This window comes from Podarcis raffonei, chromosome 11, assembly GCF_027172205.1.
Source record: "Podarcis raffonei isolate rPodRaf1 chromosome 11, rPodRaf1.pri, whole genome shotgun sequence".
Taxonomy (NCBI): domain Eukaryota; kingdom Metazoa; phylum Chordata; class Lepidosauria; order Squamata; family Lacertidae; genus Podarcis; species Podarcis raffonei.
The window spans coordinates 28,306,169-28,322,784 of NC_070612.1; the positions used below are offsets into that span (position 1 = coordinate 28,306,169).

Here is a 16,616-nt window from a genome sequence, read left to right on the forward strand (position 1 = left end):
AGCATCACATTCTCCTTCCTTGTTTACCAGAGACAGTCAGTGCAAGAACAGTCTGCCAGCTAGCTTCGCTCCATTAGCCAAGGCAACTGCAGTGCAGCTGGCTGGACTATTTCTTGGCAAACCATAGGTTGTTGTTTCTTCTTCTAGTTTCAAGGCAAACCAACTCATGGTTTACACTCCTGATTAAAAGGCCCGTCATAGCCTAAATTCAAGAAGGAAATCAAAGTCCTAAGGAGGAATTGCATGCCTAGGAGCTAGATGCAGTTATTAATGCAATCCAAACTATTGTGTCCCTTGTGTTCTGTTTCTCCCTAGATGAAAATAAAATAAGGCAGGAATTAGCTCCATTGCATTTTACTTTTTGCCCATTTCACTCGAAGGTAAATCTAGTAAGTCAAGGCACATAATTTCAAATGGTGTTTGGTAACATAAAGAAACTGAATGCACACAAGTGTCTTTCTTCTGGTCTCCTGCAGGCAATTTATACTCTAGACAAATGGCTATTTCCAAGCCCAAAATGTTATTTAAAGATAATTTTCTTTTAAAGTCTAACTTATAATCTCAAAATGATGTACTTAGAAATGAAATGAATGAATTATTTTTATTGACATAGCTATGGCAATGGCAATTTCAACACAAAACAGAATAGGAGCATACAGGGGAATCAGATACCATTGTGCTTACTATTTACATATCTAAGCGAGTTAAACCATAATAAATGTAACTAAATAAGGTGGTCATATGCAAAATCAATAAAACTTTGATTCATGTAACTTCTTCCCTTTGGCTTGTTAAATCTGCTTCTTAGGCTTCAACAGTCCTTGTAATTTATTTTTTCTTCATCTTAAAGCTAAATTTAAGCAAAATATCCAAAAATGCTAACAGATGTGAACTAAGCTACAAATTAATTATAATTGTGTACCCAAGCTATCAGCCCACTCTGTCAAGTAGCAAAGATTATTTTAATGGCTTAATACAGTTTGGTTCAGTCCCATAAACTTGGATACTGTAGCTGTTATAGATGCAGCCCCATAGCTACGGCTCTTAAAAACAGTAATTGCTTGGAAGCATATTTGGGCATGTTCATAAGGCACAGAACTCTGCCACGAATCCAGCACAACAAATGATGTGCTGTTTAGAATTTTAAGATCAACCCTGATTGGAAAAACAAGTGTGAGGTTAACACCTCTTAGGCATTACTAAAGCTTCATTTAGTATTCCCATACCTGTACTGTACAGGCACAATTGGTTTATCCTTTAATGAAGTGTAACACAGTATCTAGCAATGAGAGTTTTGCAGCACAGTCTAAACCGTATCTACTCAGAAATAAGTCCTATTTAAGTCTGACTAAAGTGTCTGTTGAATTCCGACTTCCGGGTTAGCGCCATCGGCGAATGGCGGAGTTCCTCCGACTGGAGGAACTGGCTCCGTGGAAACTGGGTCTACCCGCCGCGGCGAAGGTGGGGACCCGCTAGAAATCCCAGGTGGAAGAAGCCTGGGAAAGTGGGGTTCGGCAGAGCACCAGGAGCGCCTCCCCTACTCGCGGGGAACCCCATTTTGGGGCTCCGGAGCGAAGTAGGGTGAGCGGCGCGGTACTGCGAACTGACTGCTATTTTCACGGAGGGAAGCCGACTTTTTCCTGTCGACAATTGGACTCTAAATAAGTACCCGTGAGTAGAAACGGAAAATTGGATCAAGAAATATCCTAATTTGGCATCGAAGCGGGAAGGTTCAAAACAGGAAGTCCACCTTCCGCTTTTTGTAAATAGACTGAAGCAAAAACCTTGTAAGCTAATAGCCTGGAAAGTTGTTTTATAAAGGTCGAAATTTCCTTCATTTATAACCACTAAAACCCCCTTGGAAGCAGGAGAAAAGGGGGGGGGGTTAACTGTTCAAGCCTGCAGGAGAGGGAGTAAAGGAAAATAAGTTTCCACCATCTCAATCCTGGGAACGGGGTGTCAGAGGCAGAAATTATCGGAGACGTCCATTGACTGTGAATGGAACATTTTGACAGATAGCAAAAAAAAAAGAGAAACAAATTGATTCCAATGTTGCCTTTTGCATTATAAAGAAACAAAATATTTGAAAATTGAAAGTAACTTTCTTTTGTTGGACATGCTTTAAAAAGATGGACACAAATAGAAATTGTCTCCTCTAGAGGGAGCTTGTCAAATTGTTGCTGCAGTTTACTTGAGGACTTCACAGCTGCGAGATTAACATCGTGGGACCAGACTGTGACCTTGAATAAAAATGTGTTTGGAAGAAGTCCTGGTGCTTGCTTTTTGCAAGACAAGTGCTTTGTTGGAGCAGTTGCATGAGAAGGTGGATTTGATGAACGAGAAGTTGGATTTGATGACTGTTGTAATCAGTGAATGTGGACAAATAGGGAATACTGACATAGAAATCATACAGGGACCAATCCAGGAAACTGGTTTGACTGGGCAAATGCAAGGGCAGATAATAATGGAGGAAGTTACGGTGGTACCTCAAACAATACAAATGGAGAGACCCGAGGCCCTGCAGGAGCATAAGTCGCTGTTTTGGAAGAATGAACTTGGAATGGGCCAGAGGGAGTCTGGAGCTGAGGAGGCTCTTAACTTTGGAGAGATTTTGAAATATGCTGTTAAAGATCTTTTGGATTATATTGATGGCTGTGGGGAGTGGGACTGTGGGGAATGGGTTGGTCTGATGAGGGGAGATGGAGATAAGTATGGGTGGAAATCCCCCGGAGACCTACTCCTCAATGAGAAAGGAAAGAAACTAAGAAAGAGACCAACAAAAGACAAGGAAAAGTGCAAATATAAACAAGAAGAAGAAGAGCTGCAGAAGGGGCATGGAAGAGATTTAAGAGCCTTGGACATAAGACTACCAGGTTGATGGACTAGATGGAATGGATAGTAAGGACTGACATAACCCGAGACCAGGAAGAAGGGACGTTGGATGAAACTTGGAAGAGTCTATAAAGAAAAACTTTTATTTTGGGAATTAGTGTAAAATTAATGAATATTAGGGAGAATGTTGGAACGAAATTGTCTGGCTTTAGTAGAAATGATATAAGGAGTTATGTATAAATAAGCATTAAGTTTTTAAGTTTTAAGGTATTTTATGGTAAGATAAGGTTAAATAAAGTAAGGCAAATTGAATAACAGAATATGGTGAAAGATGGATAGGATGTATAGAGCTAATTAATTGGTCAGCGAAATAACTAATTAAGCTAGAATACAAAAAGTAAAAGCAAAAATGGAAAGGATTTGCTGAAACAATGACTGAATTAGAATACAAAAAAAGGGAGGTGTGAGGAAGTCAGGGAAATAGGCAAATGAAAGATAGGGTTTGGAATGACTGATTTGTTTTTAACTATTCTTATTTTTCTGTATTTTGTATCTTTTTGTCTCTTTTCTTTCTTTCCCCCCCCCCTTTTTTTACATTTTTGTATTTCCTCTGAAATTTTAATAAATATTATTTTATAAAAAAAATAAAGTGTCTGTTGAATTCCATAGGACTTCACAGTAAGTTGGTTCAGGATTATATCCCTAACAACCATCATGGAGGATACACTATAGCTTCGGTATCACATAAGCATTCAATAAAACTTGTAAACAGAAATGAAATATAAAGCTTGAACATTAAGTAAGCATTTTCCCAAATCATTAAACCAAGATGATGCATATAGCAGGCAGGAAAGCTTCAATGAAAAAAACAACAACCCTTCATTTAAAATCTACTTGCAAACAATTTTAAACTCAGCTTTATGTTTAATTAACGGAGACCAAATCTGGCTGGTAGAACCGTTGGTTCAGATGACTGAGGGGTTTACATCAGGCTTCCTCAAACTCGGCCCTCCAGATGTTTTTGGCCTACAACTCCTATGATCCCTAGCTAGCAGGACTAGTGGTCAGGGATGATGGGAATTGTAGTCTCAAAACATCTGGAGGGCCGAGTTTGAAGAAGCCTGGTTTACACCTTATCTGAACAAAACCTAGTGCAGACAAGGTATAATGAACACTACATAAAGAAGTGGTTTATGTGTTTTGAACAACAGTTACGGTACATATATTTTATCAATGTACTTAATGAAGCTTGGAATTCCATCAAAAAGACACACCTTTTGACTTTATATATAAAAGTCAAAAGATTTCTGCTGAAACAAAAAGTTTCAATGGAAAAAGAAAAGTCAGATTTTGTAGGGGTCATGGTAGCACTGTCCAACTTAACTTTCATTTTGTTGGTGTTCAATCGCAGAAAATTGTCTATCTACATCGTACTTATAACTTATTAAAAAACAATCTTAACCAGTTTTTTTAAAAAAATAATTGTTATCTTTGCCTAGGAAGAAAGAACACAATTTGGATATATGCTCCTTTCCATGAATTATGCCTTCTTCCGCTGTAAGATCAGAAGGATGGGACAGAGAAGTAACAGCAACTTCTAAAATTTATTTATTTATAATATTTCTTACTTGCCCTTCACTGTAAGTTCACAGGGTAGGTCACAATAATAGAATATAAAATTACAAAAACAAATAAAACCATAAAACAAGTAAAACCACAAAAATAGAAGCAAATATGATAAATTCAGCAAAAGAGCTGGGTTCCAAAAACAATAAATTTTAACTTTTCAAGGTGTGTCTTCAGCATACAGTGAAAGCTGTATGATCAAGATGCTGGATGCACCTCTGTGGAGAGGGATACCGCAGAAAAATAACAGAAAGTTACCACAAAGGGAATGCAGGCAAAAGGCACGTGCTCCTCAGAAGTTTGCTCGGTGGAAATTGCAGAAACACCAACATTACAACAAATGCTAAAACATTCAACTACACGTGTAGTTGAATTTGAAACCTGCAGACGGAGGACTCGTTTGACTTATTTAATATTGACAGCTAGACTTTTGATAATGTAAGCAGTACACAACAAGAAGAACCGGGGCTCTCTCTAGTAAACTGTACTATTATACCCATCTAGATACTTAGCAATTCGTTTGTTTTGCACATTCAAGTGGTTGGAGAACTTGGAGTAATGACCTTCAGAGTTTCTTCCAACTCTACAGTTCTCTGAGTCTGTGATTCTATTCATGAGTTGTCTATCTTGACTTTTAAAAAGGAAGCCTAAACCTTTTCATTGAAAATGAGAATTTAAAAGTTATCGTGCAACTTAGGCTCATTACACAACCTGAGAATGAATTAAATCCCGTAAACCGCAGTTATCAAGCAATATCACAGAACACATCACACCAGGGATTGCAAATCTGAAGCCCTCCAAATGTTGTAGCGGTCCTGAACCCAACATTCAGATATAATGCGAGTTTTTGTCCCGCATCATTTGAAGAGCCAAGGATTAGCCATCCTTGCCTTACACTGATCCTACAAGTCTCTACCATGGGTGTAGCCAAGGGGGCAGTTGCCCCTCCAAGATCAAGTAAAACAATAGAAATACTTAACTGACCAATCACGTTGGTTCTGCCCCCCTGAACAAAAATCCTGGCTACGCCCATGGTCTCTACCGCAGTCCTGAAAGTAAGTTCACAATAGAAAAGCCATCCAAACCTGTGGGCTAGGTAAAGGGACCCCTGACCACTAGGTCCAGTCGTGACCGACTCTGGGGTTGTGGCGCTCATCTCGCTTTATTGGCTGAGGGAGCCGGCGTACAGCTTTCGGGTCATGTGGCCAGCATGACTAAGCCGCTTCTGGCGAACCAGCGCAGCGCACGGAAATGCCATTTACCTTCCCGCCGGAGCAGTACCTATTTATTTACTTGCACTTTGATGTGCTTTCGAACTGCTAGGTGGGCAAGAGCAGGGACCGAGCAATGGGAGCTCCCCCCGTCGTGGGAATTCGAACCGCCAACCTTCTGATCAGCAAGTCCTAGGCTCTGTGGTTTAACCTACAGCGCCACCCACGTCCCTAACATGTGGGCTACTGGCCTATAAAAACTCAAACCATAATACAATTGTTAGGCTATTAAGATGTCATGATTTTTAGGATGATCTGCATCACAGACTTAACCCGATTTAATAGTTACTCCCTCTTCCCAGGCAACTCTAAGAACTGTAATTTAGAGGTTGTGAGTTCACGGGAGAATTTTTACAAGCCTCACCAAATGTGGGGAAAGAACCATAACAATTGGGCTTGTTTTTTTAAATATTAGATTAATTTAGGTTGGTGGAGAATCATGTTTTAGAACCAGCATAATAACAACCATACATTGAATTTATTTTGAAAGTGGACTTCACAGCTCTGCCTTAAAACTTCAAAATTCTACATAGGTTAACTCTGCTAAGGTGTTATGTGCTATACTAGGGCCGAAGTGATTAAGCTTATGATTGTCTAAATAAGAAAGCATGCTTTCAAAGTTAGTAAGGAAAAAATATTTTGAAGTTTCTATTTCAAAAGCCTTTGGGGAGGGAATTCCACCAGATCCCATGAAAACTGTTTGCTCACCACTTTTCTATAAACCCCATCCACAATTAAAGCCCACATGTACATCTACTTTACTCCAGATATTACATCAATAAGCTGAATACAGTCACTGCTCAAAAGAGATCCCAAGACAGACTGAAACTAAGCTCAGAAGATTACTCCAGCCTTCTTCAATCCTAGTTCAAACCAAACCAGCCCGGTGTCAGACCTCACATCCTGACTTCAGACCTTTTTAGCAGCAAGGAATTGCAAGGGCAGCTAAAAAACAAAATTTAAAGCAAAGCCTTCTCTACAGAACATTAACAGGTGGTGGCCAAAGGAGACGATCGCCTCTTGGGAGACCTTCAGTCCTAGCATCCCTTTTAGGAACCTTTTGGCAGCTTTGAAAGCGACTAGGAATTATTTTCCATCGCGGACCGTGTGTGGCCAGATAAGAGATCGGAGAGGAAGATGCTGTTACCGGCAGCATCTATTGGCCAGGTCTGGTGCCTGATGCAGAGCGCATCGCCGGTCGCCGTCCCTCTTGGGACGCAGGGCCACCCGCCCCTCCTGCCTTCCGCCCACCTGGACACCAGAGCGGCGGATCCGGGAGACCCTTAACGGGGAGCCCTTTCCTCCCGCAGGGAAAAGAAGGGAGGCCCGGAGCGGGAGCACAGAAGAGCCGCGGAGACGCCAAGGACCCGCTCACGCCTTCGCCACAAAACCCCGAGAGGAGGAGGAGGAGGACTCGCTCTCCCGTTCCCAGCACAAAAGAGGCGCCTCAGTCTCCCCGGCAAACGCGGCGGGTCCAGGGGGAGGGGGTGGGGCACGCCGGAGACGAGGCCTCCGCGGGGAGGGGGAGGACCTTGCAGGTCCATTCACGGTACTTGGGGGGGGGGATACCTTAGCCCACGGGCCTCCCCGCCACCGAACCCGCGTCAACGCGACACGCCCGGCTTCTCGGCCCGAAGCGTCGCCGCCGCCTCCCCGCCGCTCCTACCTTGAAAGGGTTGTTGAGGTCCGGGTCGGCGAAAGGGTTGCTGTCGAAGTCCGACATGGCGCGGGGAGGGGAGGGGGGTCTGTCGGGCGCGGCGATGCGCGGATGGCGGCGGCGGCGGACAGCGACTCCGGCCGAGCGCCCCACAGGCTGCTTCTGGTGGCTCCCCCCCTCCCCCGCCGATGTCAGCGCAGGTAGATCCGGCACGAAGCGCCCGCCCCTCCTCCCAAGCACGGAGCAAGCCGATAGGGCGCGAAGGCCTCCAAAATGGCCGCCCCGGAAGTGACGTAGAAAGCTGCGCCAGCACCTGATTAAAATGGAAGGGTGAAAAGGAGATGGGTTGGCGGAAAGAGAAACGGAGGTTCAAAAGAGGGCGGCGAAAGTGTGTGGGGAGGTGGCCTGCTCTTGCTTTCCGTCCCATCCTCTTTCGTTCGTGTACTTCTAATATGGAAGAGTCGCTTATTCTCTTGAGTTCAGGGTTTTGTTCTCGCCTTACAGGTTGGAGAGGAAGGGGCGAACTTTTCATAGGGTCATGGAATTGCAGAGTTGGAAGAGATCCTGACGGTCATCTAGTCTAGTCCAATCCCCCGCGATGCAGGAATCTCAACTAAAGCATCCATTGAAGATGGCCACCCAACCTCTACTTAAAAACCTCCAAGGAAGGAGAGTGCACAACCTTCCGAGAAAGTCGGTTCCACTGTCGAACAGCTCTTACTGTCAGAAAGTTATCAAAAAATTGGCCAGTAGCACCTTAGAGACCAACTAAGTATGTTCTGGGCATACTTAGTGTATAAGCTTCTTTCTGAAGAAGTGTGCATGCACACGAAAGCTTATACCCAGAACATACTTAGTTGGTCGTAAAGGTGAAGGTACCCCTGCCCGTACGGGCCAATCGTGTCCGACTCTAGGGTTGTGCGCCCATCTCACTTAAGAGGCCGGGAGCCAGTGCTGTCCGAAGACACTTCCGGGTGACATGGCCAGCGTGACGAAGCTGCAGCTGGCGAGCCAGCACCAGCACAGCACACGGAAACGCCGTTTACCTTCCCGCTAGAAAGCGGTCTCTATTTATCTACTTGCACTTAAGAGTGCTTTCGAACTGCTAGGTGGGCAGGAGCTGGGACCGAACGACGGGAGCTCACCCCGCCGCGGGGATTCAAACCGCCGACCATGTGATCGGCAAGCCCTAGGCACTGAGGTTTTACCCACAGCGCCACCCGCGTCCCTTCAGGTCTCTAAGGTACTACTGGACAATTTATTTATTTATTTCAACTGTGTCAGACCAACATGGCTACCTACCTGAATCTTGTCAGAAAGTTATTCCTGATGTTCTGAGGCAGATGTTCTTCCTTTTTTCTATTTGTAACACATGGGGATTCCCTGAGTGCTGTTCACAAACACTTCAGTGGTGATACTGAATTGAAATGAGTGGTATTCAGCTAAATTCCACTCACATTAAACCTATTGAAATCAATGGATCTTAGTCATGTTCATAAATTTCAGTGGGTCTACTTAGTTGAAAACCACCCATCGTGGTGGTTGTGTTTTAATCATTAGTTTAAGAAGTTATCTCCACAACCTTTCTGGAGATCATATGTATTTAAGGCTCTGGTCTTATATTGCTTAGGAATAAGTACAACTGGATTCCTTGTGGGTCAAATAGGATAGTGCACGAGAAAACATCAAGTGTTTTAAAAGTAGACAACAATTTTGCAGGATGACTGTTTCAAAAGAGTCTCCTTTATTTCAGGGATCACTTAGTTCAGTATGACTTCTGAGTAAAATGTGGATAGGATTGAGCTGCATATATTCCCCCCCCCCCCAGTTTAACCCTATTTGTAATTGTTTTTCAGATTGTATTTTAAGAATAACTTTGCCCTTGGGAAATAGGTATTTGTGACCAATGTGAGCAGGGTAGTTGGAAGGAATAAATGGCATGCAGCTGGTGGTGGAGTGTGGTAAAATCAACTTGAGGTCAGGCTCAGATTAAATCAACTGGAGGCTCTGGGTTAGGAGACCTTGGGAGGTCGAAACTTAAGAGCATCTGTTCATGAGAAATGAAACATTGTTATCTTCTTTAACTACTCAATGAAAGTAGGAAATTGCTGACATTTTAGAATTGATAAAAAGTTTATTAAAGTATGGAGTTAATGAAGATATCCACACAGAACATTCTTAGGGGAATCATAGCTGTGTTATAACATTGCACTATATACAAAGTCAGAACAGTTTCTTTTGTGCTCTTTTGGATGCAAACTTATTAATCATATCATTAAAATCAGTAAATTACAGCTTGTCGTTTTCTATGCAGAGAATGCTTAGATCAGACAACCAATCTTGTGATGTTGTTGACGGTAGATCATTCTTTATCCCTTTTAGTCTAGAAAACGATCTTTTACTAGTACAGTTTGTAACCATTAAACACAGGAACAATCTGAAAATTGTTTCCACATTTGGAAAAGCTGTTCAAATTTTCTCCTGTAATATTTGATACATATCTTGGTGGCTGAAATTTTTTTTTTCAAGGTAAGCTTGTTTGATGTACAGCTGAAAGTGTAAGAGTTCATCAATTGTCTCCTCTTGCATCAACATCTCAACGCCATTGTAAATGTGTTCCTTGGTTGTTTGTAGGTTCACAAAAAAATGAAAAATTGCCAGCTACACTGTTGCTCTTCTGTCTGGGTTGGATTCAAGAGCATCAGTGACAGGGATAAATGAATTTACCCTAAACTTGTCTCTTGGATAAAGTTTGTCTTGGGCTTTGGATGCTGTTCTATCATTCTTCCCGCCCCCCCCATAGTCTGTTTTCTTTTGACAGTTTTGTACTCTGGTAAAGTGAATTTTGCTTGCTGTTCAATTTCATCAAAATTAGCCCAAGTGTTTGATATGAACTGCAGTAGTGAACAGCAAATATTTGCACATGTGTGTTATGAAATTTGTGAACTTTGGAGTGCCTTGCTAACTTTATGAAAGTGTGTCCAAAACTAAAGCATGAAAATGAATTAAAATTATTCTATTTTCTGCAGATTTTTCAGCCTGTCATCTAGTATCTCCTTTTTCAGATTCATCACAGTAAATATGACTGAGGGCTTCAACAATGTAAGTAAGCATAACTTTCACTAATAGCTGCAGTAGCTTTGGCGTTAGCCTCCCTTCTTGTGTCTGATAAATGTTTAGGAACTTCTGACTCAAGAGGCAAGAATTTTTTAGCATTGCTGATATTTTTGCAGAAGATGAGAAAAAACAATAAAGCTCATTTATTATGGCAAAAAAAATTCACTGCATCCAGGGACAAGTCAGCTGTGGTTTGTCCAACTCGATTTACGGAATGTCCAGCGCAATGGAACAAACTTTGCAAGCTTGTTCCTTTCCAGAATATTTTGTGGAATGCTGTTATATTTTCCAGCCATATTAGCTGCATTGTCATATGATTTACTGAAATCATATGTACTGAAATCATATGTTCAGTGAAGTAGTTCAGTATCGGCTCAACCATACTTTCACTGGTGTGGTATTTCAGTTCAAAAAACTCAGAAAGCATTCAGCTAGTAATCCATTGCTAGGAGAAACATATCTAACCATGACAGTAAGTTGATCAACATGGGAAGCATCAGGGTTTGAATCAACAGATAAGCTAAAATAAGCTGCCTGTTTGATGTTGCTCAGTGTTGCTTCTTGAACTGTATTAGCCATCAACTGGATAACCTATTCACATATGGTTTTGGAGAAGTATGATAGCTGACCAGAGCCTTTACTTCCATATTGATTTATGTGAGCACACAGGAAATGATCCAATTTTGCAATTAATTCAAGCAATCTAAGAAAGTTACCATTGTCTGGTGAACCAAATGTTTCATCATTTCCATGGAATGCCAAGCCACGTTCCCCCAAAAGGGAAATCACTTCAATAACTCGCTGAAGTACGTGCAGCTCCAGTAATCCTGCTTTGATTTGTTCTTTGAGTTTTTATGTGAGTGTTTGAGCACACTTTCTTGTTAAGTATGTTAGCAGAGAGTTTGTATGATTTTTAGAGTTTCCATGGGTTTTAACAAGATAAGTGTGATGCCAACCATCAAATCCAGTAGAACCTAAAGTTGTAGTTGAGGTAGTTTGGTTAGAGAAAGGTTTGTGCACAAAACAGTAGACACTTCCTTTTGTGGGAGACTACACTAGCCATTCTTGAGGGTAGATTTATCCATTTACTTTGGTGGAATAGAATAATTTTTTGAACAGATTCAGGCTTGGTTTTTAGATGTTTGCTTCAAAGTGGTAAAAGGTCCATCCCAGTGCTGACATTCCGATGGATCTTTCTCAATCCAGAATGATATTTCCTTGTTATTTAATGTGGACCATAAACCTATGACATTATTGTCTCTAAAATCACTAGTAGCATGAACCGTTGGTATTTTTGTGTCTGCAATGTAAGGGTTTTCACTCAGATAATTTGCTTTATTTTCCAATACTTTAAGACCGTAAAGAACTTGAACTGCTTCTTTTGATACAACCATCTCATGGTATGTTCCTTCAGCACCTTGTGTTAATTCTTGGGCCGTAGGTCCTATCACTTCATTGTCACTTTCTCCAGTTGTTTCTGTACTTGTAGTGGTAGTTACCGACAACAATTCTCCTTGAAGGTCTTGGGAGGCTGTGTTCTGTATATAAACTGGCTGTTATTCAGTCTGCTCAGACTACTCAGTGTAGTCTACTTGATTTTCTTCTGTTTGTAAACATGAATGTTCTGTATGAGGGATTATGTAGGACTGTTTCTGCTTGGTGTACAAAGCCATATGACATGATTGGCTTTAAACATTTGAGTATTTCCTTCTGTTCTTTTTGTTGCTTTCATTTATTAGCAGCACTTTCATAGCGCTTACTCATCATTTTTTCCACAAAAAGTCAAAATTAAATATTGTGATTCATAGTGGTATAAAAGGCAGTGATCAGAACACTTGTATTGCTTTATCATTTGATTCTGAGTAGTTTTAAAGCCTCTGTGAAATCTACTAAACAGTAGAGTATGCACTTGTGTAACTGTTATACAGTCATAGATTCATACACCACATGTTTAATATTACTAAGCAACTGGGCCTAAATAGTAAAATCTGCCTGTTTAATTTTTTATTTTGCAAGAGGCCAAGCCCCCCCCCCCGATTATAAGGCCCTGCGCTGCAGCTAGCTCAGCCCATATGTAAATCAGATCTTTGGGCCTCAGGCCTCCATGGTGAGGACCCCACCCAATGGGGGCTTTATGCATAAGCACATGCTCTTTATGCATAAGCATCCAAGAGTTGTCCATGATGGCTCTGTCCCAAGTTCCCTTCTTGTTAGCTTGATTGCCTTTTGATTAGGTTGCAAGTTTTAATTGCAGCCTAATCAAAAAGCAATCAAGCTAAAAAGGTATTTAGGCAATTAATAATCTATCATTAAAGCTATGTGGGCCAATCCAATGCATTGAATTTTATTCAGAAGTAAGCCCTGTTAAGTTCAGTGAGGCGTGCTCCAACATAAGTGTGCCTAGGGTTTATTGCATCCTTAATTTCAGATCAAAATCTGCCCCTTCCCTTTAGTTAAATAGGCTTGATAATAAAGCATGTGCCACTGTTCCTATCATGCAGGTCCATCTCCATATAGTCAATGTAATAAAACAAAGATGGGTGAAAAAAGGAGCACAACATCTTTTTGTTGTGGTTGTAGACACGACTAAACAACTACAACAAAAAGATGGGTGCTCCTTTTTTCACTGTATCTAAAAATAACACATTTACAATAAGGTAAACCCACAACCCTTTTCCTAATGGCACTAGAAATTACAGGTAAATCAATCTGATGGTGCTTAGCAGAAACTGATGTCCATACTCATGTTAAATCTGCATCTGCTGTGATACTGATGAGATTACATGCTCATTTTTAGTAATATTTCTTCCTGGTATGTTGAGGTATTAGACAGTATTCTGTATTCCATACAGTACTCCCAATTTGATCAGGGGAAATTAAAATACAATTTCTTTGTAACACCAAGGGCAGCTTTTGTTTATTATGCTTAAGTTGGCTTATTTAAAAGGAATATTCTTTACAATGTACATAACCTAAGTCAAAAGCCACACTTTAGCTTTTGTGCAATATGCCCCAAACCCCATTTTTATGGCAGCTAGCTTGTCATATTTGGTCTGGCTAAGTTGAGACAAAGATCTAGTCCCTGTTTACCTCCACATTCCAGCCCTTCAACCCATCGTCCCCTTACCATCCAAGTCTCATTGCCTGACCTCATCTCCTGTCATGTGGCAACTGTTTACCTGCTTCTGTTTTACAGCTCCCAGGTATACTGACTTACCACAGACCCTGAACCAGGAGAGAAGCTGAAAAGCACACACAGTAACTCCTGCTTAATGAAGGTGTTCTCCTAGATCACTGCCTCAAGCAACAAATTCTTTAGCTATCTTTGTTGGGGTTTTTTATCTAAGTCAGGGATCAGCAACCTTTTGCAGCCATGGGCCAGTCCACTGTCTCTCAGACCTTGTGGGGGGCAGACTATTTTTTTTGGGGGGGGAATGAACGAATTCCTATGCCCACAAATAACCCAAAGATGCATTTTATATAAAAGCACACATTCTACTCATGTAAAAACACCAGGCAGGCCCCACAAATAAACCAGAGATGCATTTTAAATAAAAGCACACATTCTACTCATGTAAAAACACACTGATTCCTGAACCATCCACAGGCCGGATTGAGAAGTCAATTGGGCTGCATCCGGCCCACGGGCCTTAGGTTGCCTACCCTTGATCTAAGTTCTAAGAAGGTACTTTATTGTGTGTGACAACACTCAGGTATGCCAGTGAAGTGGAACCCATGTGACTGCCTTATATGAGTGGACCACATTACATCTACATCCCAAATTGGAAATGGAGGGTCAGAAGAAAATAACCTTATTTTTAGGATTGCTCACCCCATTAAACCTAGTGAAATGTGTCATTTATGTGTGTCCTCATTTGCTCTCTTTTCCTGTTAGTAAAAGCTACTTAGGTATTTGTTTTTGCACATGAAATGCAGCAAACAAAGAACTGCATAAATATTATAAAATGTAGCTGGTGAAATTAAACTCTTCCAACCTTGTGCTTGTTTTGAACAGAAGCATAAGTTTTACTGGCTGACTCTACTACATTTTCCACTTCTTTTATTTGAATACAATAAAAGCTAGTAAGGAAAAATAAAATGCAGAAAATAGCTGTAAGAATGTTTCATGATACGCCACATGACGCAAACTGAACTATTTAGTTTATCTGGTCTAGGAGAAGATTTCAGCTATTTTATATTGAGCAGATGATAAGGCCAATAAATAATAGGTTATATTAGGCAGATTGCAAGGCTATGAAGTGGCAAAATATGTGGAAGAGACAGATGACTTCCTTTCAAGTAAACATTCATAGAATAGTGTCATAGAATAGTGCTCTCTCTGCTGTGGATGTAATTTATCTTGATTTCAGCAGAACATTTGACAAAGTTCCCCATGATATTTTGATTAGCAAACTGGCTAAATGCTGGCTCGATTATAATACTGTCATGAGGATTCATAGCTGGTTGCAAAACTCCTCAAAGTCCTCATCAAGCTTGATGGAATGGAAAACTGTGATGAAACTAACAAAATGAAATTCCACAGGAACAACTGCAAAACTCTCCATTTAGGCAAAAGACAAAAACGCACAAGCATGGGATGGAGAAATTCCTGGCCTAGCAGTAGTACCTGTGAAAGAGCTATCTAGATTGCAGTTGATCACAAGCAGAACCTGGGTCAGCAGTGTAGTGCTAGCAGGGGAAAATCTCTAATGCCACTCTAAGCTGCATTAATAGAAGCAGTTAAGAAGTGCAACTTTTTCTCCATACCTGTTGGATCTGGAATAGTGTCCAGTGCTGAATCAAGACAGATGACACTGGGGAGGGATCCAGTGGGCTGGGAAGGTTTCTATCTGGGTTAGAAGATCCTGGGGGAAATCCTGTGGGTGGGCGTATGTGGAATTTCCCTCGCTTTGTCCCATCTCCCCATCAATCCCCACAGTACAAGGCACAGGCTCCACCACTGTAGCTGCCAGCAGCTGGTTCTGGCTCGCCTATCGCACCACAACTCCACCTCTGGAGTTGTCAGAAACCAAGTGCAGTCCCACCTCACCAGAGGAGATTGTTGCCCTGCCTGTTCCATCAGCTGTTGATGAGGCAGTAACCCTTCCTCCATTGCCTGTCATGGAGACACCAGTGCAGGCATGAGCAGATGGTTGTATGCCCAGTCTAAGAAGCAGAACCAGTTGCTGCACTTTGTTGTGCCCACCCCTTTCCCTTGGAACGGTGTTGCAGGGGCCATGTCATTGCTAGGTCTCCGTCTTTGCTTGTGCAGCTTTGCTGTGCCACAGAACTGCATTTTGCCTATATAGTGTGCTGATTTGAGCATTGAAGCTATGGATAGAAACTGCAACCCGAGTTCTTCAACGAGTGGGAGCCAGGACAGGGTGTTGTAATGAGGGCCCAGATCTAATGAGCTCAAGTTACAGGAGGCTAGATGTCTATTGAACATTAGGATAAACTATTTATTGGTAAAAGCGCTGCCACGTATTATAGGTTGCAACTCTCACCAGTCCCATCTAGCAGCCAACAACTGCATTTATGCAGATTCATCTTGTTACGGTGGCCTCACTCTCTTCATTTTTTGTGTGTAGCAGAAAAGTTCAATAAAAATAACCATGTGTGCAGTTATGTGTTGGGGATTGCATTCCTGCTATAGTTAGTTTTTTGCTCTTTATAGGGGATGACTATGGTGGTCATGTATCACTAATAGCACTAATTGTTGGAATAGCTCAGTTATTAGAGCATGAGACTCTTAATATCAGGATCATGGGTTCAAACCCCATGTTGGGCAAAAACTTCAAGCATTGCAGGAGATTTGACTAGATGACTCTCCTGGTCTCTTCCAATTCTATACATAGATACAATTCTATGTTTCTAAGTTAAGGACTTAATAGTACAATCTTATGTTACACTTGTCTATTCTTGTCTATTCTTGGTTTAGTGAATACAGTATATGGGATTTCAGTCTTAGAGGTAAATGCCAGACTATATTCCTGTTCATAAAGTGTAAACTGGGAAATGTTAATAGCGGCAGTAAGCAGTGATTATTAAGTGAAGTTAATTTTAATGTTTTCTGTGAAAACATCTACCTCTGGTGCTCACAGTTGGAATTA

The 16,616-nt window shown here is 41.5% G+C and overlaps 2 protein-coding genes across 2 annotated transcripts in view; one reads left to right on the top strand and one right to left on the bottom strand.

Annotated features, from left to right (window-relative positions):
- The window catches only part of SCAMP1 (secretory carrier membrane protein 1), a 28,115-nt gene extending 20,520 nt beyond the window's left edge, over positions 1 to 7,595 (bottom strand). The window contains exon 1 of the mRNA XM_053407817.1: positions 7,396 to 7,595. Coding sequence (XP_053263792.1) covers positions 7,396 to 7,452 — 57 coding nt within the window. The 5' untranslated portion in view covers positions 7,453 to 7,595. The remainder of the gene's footprint in view (positions 1 to 7,395) is intronic.
- Positions 7,596 to 10,445: 2,850 nt separating this feature from the next.
- Positions 10,446 to 16,616, top strand: part of AP3B1 (adaptor related protein complex 3 subunit beta 1) — a 141,305-nt gene continuing 135,134 nt past the window's right edge. The window contains exon 1 of the mRNA XM_053409083.1: positions 10,446 to 10,488. The gene's annotated coding sequence lies outside the window, so the exon portion shown is untranslated. The remainder of the gene's footprint in view (positions 10,489 to 16,616) is intronic.